We start from the raw sequence: 9415 nt of genomic DNA on the forward strand, positions 1-9415 counted from the left end.
GCTCTGCCCTGCCCCGCCCGCGGACCCACCTGGCAGCGGGGCTGGGGCCGGAGCCGGGGCTGACGCGGTGCCGCCTGCTTGCCGGGCGCGGCGCGGCGCTCCACAGCGCCAGCAGTACCCGAGGGAGCGCTCAGAACCCACCTGTGCCCGATGGCTGCCGCGGGCGCTGCGCGGACGATCGCTTACCGCGGCTCAGCGAGACATCCGGAGCTGCTGTGGCACCGACTGCAGTCGTACTCTAACAGCGATCGTGGGAAGAAAATGGCTTTGAATCGTGTCTACTGCTTCGAATTCAAAACCGGTTTCTGCCAAGAGTTGTTATCCCAAATTTGCTACTCCTCTTTGTACCTGCCCTTAAGCAGCTATGGGGTGTGAGGATGCTGTGCTCGAGGCCGCGCCAGGCACGTTGGGAAGGACAAGGGATGTTGTTCAGTGAGAATCCAGTAGGAGATATTTATGCAGTACGCTTTCAAAGAATAATTTGAGTAAGCACTGAAGGAGTCTGCTGTAGGTTAAAGAAGCACCGGGAACAATGAGAGATGAGTGCTGCTATAGGAGGAGTACTGGAGGTGGTATCTGAGTGGGGCACTGAGGGGCTGTGAAGGCAAACAGCTCAGGTGAAGAGGAGTAACAGATGAGCAAAGACAAGCAGATCTTTCAACTCCAGGTGTTCAAATATGGCGTAAGCTTAAAAACTAAATAAAATCTTGTAAATATTATGAAGTGGATTTATATATCTTATAATTAGGGCTATACACTCTGCCCTAAGTTTGCACTTTTCCTGTGTAGTATTTTCAAGCTTTTTCACAGAATCTGAATCACAGAGAGACCAAGGCTGGGGGCACCCAAGGCTTCCTCTGGTCCCACCCTGCCCCAGCAGGGCCACCAGAGCAGGATGCTCGGTCCCACGGCCAGGTGGGGCTGCAGATCTCCAAGAAGGAAACTCCACAGCCCGCATGAGAATGCTGTGCCAATGTCCAGCATCTGTGCAACTGTGCTTCCTGGTGGGCAGGGCAGCTCCTGGGCCCCCATTTGTGCCCAGCACCACTAGAAAGAGCTCAACTTTGTCCTCTCTGCACCTCTCTGCAGGGATTTAAGGCCACTCACCACAGGAAAAGAGCCTCCTGAGCCTTCCCTGCCCCATGCTGAGCAGCCCCAGCTCAGCCTCTCACAACAGAGGTATGCTGGGCCCTTCAGCATCTCTTTGGCTCTGCTCTGGACTCCGGTCTGTCCAGATCTCTTTTGTACCAGGGAACTGTGATCTCCTGGTCACACTTTGCCTAATGCAGCCACGAATAGTGTTAGCCTTCCTTTTGCCACTGCTATTTGCTCTGGTATACAACTGTAATGGAAAAATAGTTTTTGTTACCCATAATCCAGAAACTCACCTTCGGGTACCTTGGAAGAAAAAGTTCAGCATGCATATTGTAAAGCTCCATAAGTGCTATACGCACCCAGGAAAGACAGTCTGAAATAATAGTGTAACAGATGGTACCTACCTTGCCTGAGGGACAAAGGCCGAGCCCCTGGGTGTCACAGCAAGAAAGCACTGCGTGTTGGTTTAGGCTCAGACTGCTGGTGGGAGACTGCTCAAGTGAGCAAGCCTGGATGTGCTACAAAGAACTGAGAAGGGTGTTTCATCATAGCTATGTGACTGGGTGATGCTCAGGGCCAAATAGCAGGGGGCAAAGCTCCCCATAAAGTAAGTCGTCCCTCTAGAGTAAGGAATGGAAGAGCATGCAGGGAAACAACGCTTCTGTTTTGATAGGGAAATACTCAGCCGTTAATGAGATTGTCTTCTGTATCTTAGCCAACAGTAACCCCATACCTGGTCTTTGGGACATTCTGGATGGTCTGCACACCATTTTATTGCGCCCTGAGTGCAATTGGCTGTGAATCACTTTGGAGTGAGAGAATTCAGCACCCTGAGGGCTGTGACTGATACCTGCAGTCATCCCTGGGATTGCACATGCACAGCTGAGCTGCTCAGAGGCAAACCATGCTGATGGGTTGGGCTGCACTTGGAAAGGTCACATTATTTATAGTCCAGAGTCTTGGAGAAGATTGATGGACACCTTGATCAGATGCACTGTTTTTCACATCTTTAAGAGTCTTATTAGTGAAGAGCAGAGCGGTAGCTCCTTCACAGGTGAGGAGATGAGGACTATTTTCTTCTGTTTCTTAAAAGTAACAGCACAGCTCGGACAAAAGCTTCCTGTGTTTGTAAAGTATTTTGTACTTCTTTTCTCCGCAATCAGAAATAAACTGTTTCAACAGGATAAGGGTTAAGTAATCCTGCCCAGGACATCCAGAAGAGTGAGTTACCCACGCTGCAATAAAAGACAAGAAAGAATATTCAAGTGCACGGAGCCAGTAGGAACTGAAGAACGTCCTAAGTTGGAAGGGACCTTAAAGATCATCCAGTTTCAACTCCAAGAGAAGTGCACACAAATGTGTGTGCAACTCGTGGCATGGGTCACTCAGCAGAGCTGGAGGCACAGCCGATGCCCAGTGGGGGCATGCACTGTATGTGTTATAAGGCTGGTTATGACACTCAGTGATTTGGCTTTTTAGTCGGCCTGCGACCCCCAGTACAGTCCGAGAATTCTGTATCAAGTCCTCACACAGCTGATCACTTCTGGCTGAGTGTCCTTGACGATCGGTCCTTCTTTGCAGACAGTAGCATAAAAATGGTGGTACAGGTGTAAATCATAGGTGCCACCTGACTCATTTTGCCTGTTTCTGCCAACGGCCAGCAGTGAACACCTACGCAAGATCCTGAGAACAAAGCAGACACGCAGTGATCCCTCCTGGAACCCTTTCCTAGCTCCAGTGCTTTTTGATTCAGAGCCACTGTGAGCGAGGTGTTGGCTCAGTGCCTCACTGCTTTGAGTTGCTCTTTTGTAACTTTCATCAACTGTGTGTTCAGTTGTGAAATTAAAGGCCGCTGTCTCAGTGCAGCTGGGTTGGGATTGTTTTCTCCAGCGTGTCTGCTAGGATGTAACGCTTTGGTTCTAGGAGGAGAGCAATGTTGATAACATGCTGATGTTCACAGTTGCTGCTAAGCAGTGTGGCACAGAGGAAAGGCCATTGGCAGCAAAGGAGCCAGGAAGGAGCAGAATTAGAACAGCTGTCTGAAACCAGCCAGAGGAGCATTCCATACCATATGGCATCACGTGGAAGGAGTTCTGAAGGGGGTGGATGTTGATCTTTCCTTCTCTTCCACTGCTCAGGGGCTAGCTGGGCATTGGTCCAGGGTGGAGCAACTGCTTGTGCATCACTTACTATACACATTCATATACACTGTCATAACTATTACCCTTTCCTTTTTCTCCCTATCAGTAAACAGTTTTATTTCAGCCGAGGAGTTCTGCATTTTTTCCTGCCTCCCATCCCACTGGGAATGGAGGGAGCGATGACTGCGTGATGCTGAGCCACCTGCCAGGTTAAGACACTACAGTCAATTCAGTGCCCAGCTTGTCAGAGAGATTGGTGTGACCACAGGGCTTGTTGTGAGGGTTGTGGCACCGTAGGGTCTGTCAGAAGAGTTGGAGCAACCACAGGGTCAGTCAGAAAGGTCAGAGCAACTGCGGGACCCGTGACAGGGCTTGGAGTGGCCACAGGGCTCGCCGTGGCAGCTGGAGCAACTGCAGAGTTCACAGCAGGAGCTGGAACAACCACAGAGCCCATTGCAGGAGCCACAAAGAACCACTGATTCTGCTTCTGTGTGATGGGAACTGCTGAACCACACCTGAACCTCTGATTGACCACCTGAGGTGAGCACTGGTCAGACACGGGAGCACAGGTGAAGGCAATGCAGCTGTGCTGCTGGAAGAGCGGAGCCTGGCTGCACCTCTCCTGGACCCATTTAAGAGCTGACTGCTGGGGGGAAGGATCTCTGCTGGAGATCCCTCCTCTGAAGTGTCATAGAGAGCCCAGGACACAGGTAAGCATTCTATCTATTCTGTTTTGGTATAATAACTGCATAGCCAAACTCTCTGGTATATTTCATAACTATAACATCTGTACATTCATTGATTATACAGCACCCAAACCCTCATTCAGTGGAAAAGCATCTGCTCTGTAACTCACCACCTAATTACTGTCATCACTAAAACCATATGCCTATTTTCAGCTGGAATTATCTTTCAATTTGAAGAATTAATTTGTTCCAACTCTGCTCCAACAAGGACACGCAGAGCAGCCCCAGGCCAAATCCAAGCAGCTTCTAAGCTCTCCACAGAGGAGGCTCCACAGCCTGTACCTGTACAAAAACCTGCACCAGTGCTCCATCACTGACAGCACAGAAGTGCTTCCCGATGTGCAACCTCTAATCTTTTTGCTGAAAAGTTGAAGCAGTGCATTAAATCAAATGACTGTCAAGTCTGTAGCGGCCATCCGATCACCCTGGGCTTGACTTGTAAACGCAAAGGCTGAAGACAACAGTGCAGCTTATTTACTATGCAACAACCTTCACTAGTATCAGTTATACAGCAATGCCAGCTACACTAAGCTCATCTGCCAGCATTTCCGAATTCAGCTGCTTACAGTCTTATAATAGGAATCAGTACAGACTGATAAACCTTCTTCCTGTTTTGTATGACATGGGATCAGCTCATTCAACTTTTTTTTTCCCCCTCTTTCTTCATTACATCATTTCCCTTACTGCATTCTTGATTTACCATTCCCGGTTTGCACCAGTTAGAGCTTAACTGCGAACCTGCCTGCCTAGAAGATGCAATAGTTGCTTTCACTAATCCTAACCTCACCTTGGAATGCAGACATTTATCAATAAGCCAGAATTTGCAGACTCGAGAGTCTGCTGGCAGACTTCTCCCCCAAAATGCAGTTCCCAGCTTCCTTCAATTTTCTAAGACAAGAGGTGCTCTTAGGGGTCTCTAGTTCTTTGTACTTGTACTCAATGTGAAGTAATATTTAAAATACTGTGCTTTACATCTCCTACTAGGATCGCAGTGCACCAGCAAAACAGTGATTACTGCAAAGCAATCACAGCAATGAAGTTTCCAACAACTTCTGTTGATCTCACTCTGAGGGTTCACTTAGCGACAAACACAACCCTGGTAAGAGACTCAGAAGAGATTCCTTCTTCCCATGTCAGCATCAAGCTCCTCTTACTTTTCAAATAAGAGAATTTGACTTTTTATCCCTTTTGAGATTGCTGCAGGCTGAGTACTTTCTTTGAAGCTTTTCAGATCTTTCATAATCTCTTTGAAACTGATACCAGACCTCCACCTTATAATCATAAATAAAGCAAATACAATCGTGTTCCTTAAATACTGCATGTGTAGCCACGAATAAGGGTAGTCATCCTCACTGGCTCAACATATGAAATTGAGATTGCTCCCAGTTCTAGAAGAACCAGTACAATACAGCGGTGCTCCACAAGGTCGGTGTTTGACAAGGGAATTTTCAGTTCCTTTACCTCCCCTGATTACATAACAAACTGAGTGCTCTGCGGTTGCAAACATAGCAAAGTGAAAGCACACTGAACAGTTCTGTCCAGCAGCAAACTAAGTTATGTTTGTGACCCCTCAGAATTGAGTGCATAGAGAAAAACTCAAGATGGTGCAGTGACAGCACTGAGGGTGGCAAGGCCAACATAATCTTGTTCCAGAAAGTACCTCATATTCTGTCTCTACACCACTCACCAGAATTGCATGGCTCAAAGAAAGATCACCTGAACAGCTCTTCTTACACCCCTCATCCCAGAGCCTATAAAGTTCACAAGTAATCACATCAGTCTGCTTGAAAAGAGATCTATTTGTTTAAAAAAACAAATAAACAAACAAAAAAAATCAACAGAAATCAAACCAACCCCAACCCACACAAAAGCAAAAAAGTAAAACTCCACAAAAACAGCCTTTCCACAGCTCCTGCTTGTGCTGCAGAGCAAGGCTGGGAAAGCCTTTCTCCTCCCTTGACCTCACATGCCCTTCAACCACGGCCAGGCTCGGAAGGGGATGGAAAGTGCCAAGTGTTAAGGTGCAGCTCAGCTCTTGATGTTTCCAGTCTCTCAAGTACTGTTGGCCTGTTCCTGCTCAAATAGTGCCATGGCTAAATGTGAGCGGGATGCAAGCCCTTCCAAGTTACTGAGGACACAGCGGTGGTACAACTCCTCACTGAGCCGGGGGTTGCAGCTCCTCAGTGCGTATTTCTGCACTAACCCAGGCTCCACAGCCCGAAATAAGTGCAAACCAGAATAATGGAGGAAGACATCAAATACCTCCATGCTCTCCAGCACTTCATCTCGATCTAGGATATCAGCTGCTAGCTTGGTACGCGCTGTCATATAGTCAGAGTTATAAAAGCAGGCCTCAGCAAAGGAATGTCTGTCAAAATGTCCATCCTTCAGGAAGTCAGTGCTGGAGGAAGCAGTCTGCTCACCACGGTATACCAGTGCAGGGTTGAACTCTTGAAAGTGCACTGGGAAAAAGACCTGCCAGTTGCTGATCGTATTCATGCGGCAGCGGTTCAAGAACTCCATGTTGATTTCTGTCCAGACACTGGCCAAGAAGAACAAGGTGTCCACGGGGTGCTTCTTTGAGACTATATCCATGAGTTTCACTTGTGATGGCACCTCAGTTTTGACACTAATCCAGGGGATTTTAACTTCTGCATAGCGTTTCTCCAGCTCTCCTACCATGGCCTTGACTCCAGCAAATACATCTACCTGGCTGACTCGCTGGGCATCATACGGATGGTAGATGAAAAGCAAAGTCAACAAGGCATTATCGTGTGTGTCCAGTGTGTTCATAGCATACATATCCAGGAAGTTTGACACAAAATCCAAGTCCTGTACGGTCAATGGAAGCACCAGTTGCACACGTGTGGCCTCTGTTACATACGGCATGGGAATAATTTCTACCTTACTTAAGGGCCGCACTAAGCTCACTCGTTTAACTAGAACATGACTGTGGCCCTTTTGGGTCACTGCCTCCAGCAGCAGGTCCAGCGTGTATTCCATTCCTCGGGTGGGGTCAAAGCGCCGGTAGCCATTCAGCAACTGCCGCTTGCTGAACCGGAGCAAGGGCTGGTAGTGGCTGTTAAGGTGCTCAAGTGCTGACTCAATGATGTCACTGACGTCTGCTTTGCTGGCTCCAGAGAGCTCACACTTGGGGGAGCCATCAAGGCAGGAGAAGAGGTGCTGCTCAGTGAAGTAGTCCCAGCTGATTACCTCAAAACGCGACTTTGGAAGAAACGGAGAATTAATCCCCACAGGCCACGTCAAGCTTGCCTCGCCCGCAGGAGTCAGCGACGTCAGATTCCTGATCTGCATCTGTGCAAAGAGAACACACTGACTGCTCACCGACACTTTCTCAAAGGTACCATCCACGTCCCGCTCAGACCTGCTTCACCATTTAGAGCTGGTAGTGTCACACCAGAAGCTTTTGACTGCATGGTATCAGAGTGCTAAGTCTGAGACACGGGACTACCTCTTGTGTTTGGCTGATGGTCATATACAAATAGAAACAGTACCCTTCTATGACAAAGTTGAAGGAAAAGGAAACTCGTTTGGACAATAGTTTTTGCAGATTTCCCTTGCCACATACCTGCAGTTCCTGGATCTCCTGGTAGGCTCTCTCCAGCTGGATCCTGCTGAAGCGCTTGTGCAGCCGGTACATCAGCATCATGTCAGAAACAGGGTGCACAGCAATAGCTGCTTGGAACTCCTCTTCCTCCTCCTTCTCTGGATCAGCATTTTTAGCCAGTTCATATGTATGGTAATACTGACCCTGAAGAGGACAAAAGCCAGGAAGACTGGTATGGAATGCTGCCATTCACAGTGAAGCCTTCCCTCACCCCAGACATGCATCCTCTCCTCCCTCTAAGCTGACTGCAGGACCCAGAGGTAAGAACACAACACAACAGTTCTCATTCCAAATGCTACCTCTATATACTACGAGCCTGTTTACTTAGTCCTGCCATACAAGACAACTCTCTCCTCCTCTATCTTGCATCAGAATCAAGCAGAAAAGCCCTTTTGCTGCACAGCAGGGACTTGTAAGAGCATGAGGTCCATCCAACTTAGCTAACACAAAACCCTCAGGAGAGAGGTAGTACCTGGAGCTGGGACACACAAGCGATGCCAAGGAAATCGATGATGCAACGTCCCAGCCACTCATCCGGGCGCACACTGAGGATCTCGTTGCGGCAGCTGTCCAGGTGTGGATGAAGTTTCAGCAGCAGGCTGCGGGACAGCAGGTAGCCAAAGCCACCATGGCAATAGCGAGCCTGCTCATCTCCCCCAATGAACTCCTCTGCTCGTCCCAGGTAGACGTCCTGGTTAATACTGAGATGTGTCACCAGAGCCTTGACTTGTTCAGCCTGGGCATAGGTGTCATCCTGCATGATGTAGAACCAGTCGTAGTCAGAACCAAAGTGCTGGTGGATGTAGTACATGGTCTCATACATCAGCCAGATGGGTCGCTCATCCCCATGGGCCACCAGCACCATGCCATGAGGCACCTTGGCACTGCGCAGCCCTGTGAAGTACAGCAAGCGTGAGAAGTGATGAGCTATGGTCTTGTTCACAGCCACCGCCAGTGTATTCAGGGTAGCCCTGGAAGTCAGCACTGCCACAAATAGCCTCTCGTGGAATCCCAGCTCTGTCTGGATGTAGCGAGTTCTGTAAAGAAAGGACAGAACCATATCACAAACTACAGGGTGACAGAAACCAAAAGATTACATTAACAGGATGCCAGAACTTCCTAAGTGCTGGCAGAATACCTCTGTAACTGTCCCCAACACCTGGGATAAATCCTTAATTACTGGAACTTAGAAAAGGTGAAGAAATTAACCTTAAAAGTAGAGCTTTAAGACCAGACTCACTAGGAAAAATCCCATTTAATACAAAGCACAAGCTTCCTTCTTGCAGTACTTAAGTCAAACTACCGCAAGTTAAAACAGTAAATTCAGAGCCAACCACTAGCGAGCCACGCACACTGTTACTAACAGCTTAGAACTTCCCCAATGAATAGGGCAGTTAATAATTTTTTAAGAGCCACTTTACACTTACTAGCCACAACTAACAAGAGAGAGAATATTCCCAGCCCTCCTGCAGTATTCTTTTGTTTGTTTGTTTTGAAAAGCTCGCTATCGCTCCCCTTTAAGAGAGCTATCTCAGCATTGCACCATGCTGTTACAACCGATGTTTTTAACACTACGTCACGTATTTCATACAGCGTATCTCAGCTTAAACCCGTTAAATCGTCAGAAGCCACAGAGCTCCGAACACCCGCTGCGCATGACCGCTTTCCTCCAGCAGCAGCCCGCCCACCAAAGAACGGGTTTTACCTGAGCACCTTCTTGTAAGGCTTGTTGGGGTCCCGGTAGTACGGCACGATCCGAGGCCGGAAGTCCTCGTGGCCCGGGCCCGGATCGGCCTCAGCCGCCT

General features: G+C 48.5%; 1 protein-coding gene across 1 annotated transcript; it reads right to left on the bottom strand.

The window, feature by feature from the left end:
* Window positions 1-5761: 5761 nt before the first annotated feature.
* On the bottom strand, window positions 5762-9409 carry CHPF2 (chondroitin polymerizing factor 2). The gene is made up of 4 exons (XM_010707775.3): window positions 9316-9409; window positions 8083-8647; window positions 7572-7754; window positions 5762-7297 (listed from the first exon to the last, which is right to left on the bottom strand). The coding sequence occupies exons 2-4, from the start codon at window positions 8473-8475 to the stop codon at window positions 6035-6037; spliced, it is 1839 nt and encodes a 612-aa protein (XP_010706077.1). The 5' UTR covers window positions 8476-8647; window positions 9316-9409; the 3' UTR covers window positions 5762-6034.
* Between the last annotated feature and the right edge of the window lie 6 nt (window positions 9410-9415).

Source organism: Meleagris gallopavo, chromosome 2, assembly GCF_000146605.3.
Source record: "Meleagris gallopavo isolate NT-WF06-2002-E0010 breed Aviagen turkey brand Nicholas breeding stock chromosome 2, Turkey_5.1, whole genome shotgun sequence".
NCBI classification, from domain to species: Eukaryota; Metazoa; Chordata; class Aves; order Galliformes; family Phasianidae; genus Meleagris; species Meleagris gallopavo.

Coding starts and splice junctions, on each gene's coding strand:
- CHPF2 (XM_010707775.3), bottom strand. CDS start 8,475: ATGGTGCTGGTGGCCCATGGGGATGAGCGACCCATCTGGCTGATGTAT. Junction 7,755..8,082: donor CTTGTGTGTCCCAGCTCCAG/GTACTACCTCTC, acceptor TGTCCTCTTCAG/GGTCAGTATTACCATACATA. Junction 7,298..7,571: donor AGGAGATCCAGGAACTGCAG/GTATGTGGCAAG, acceptor CTCTTTGCACAG/ATGCAGATCAGGAATCTGAC.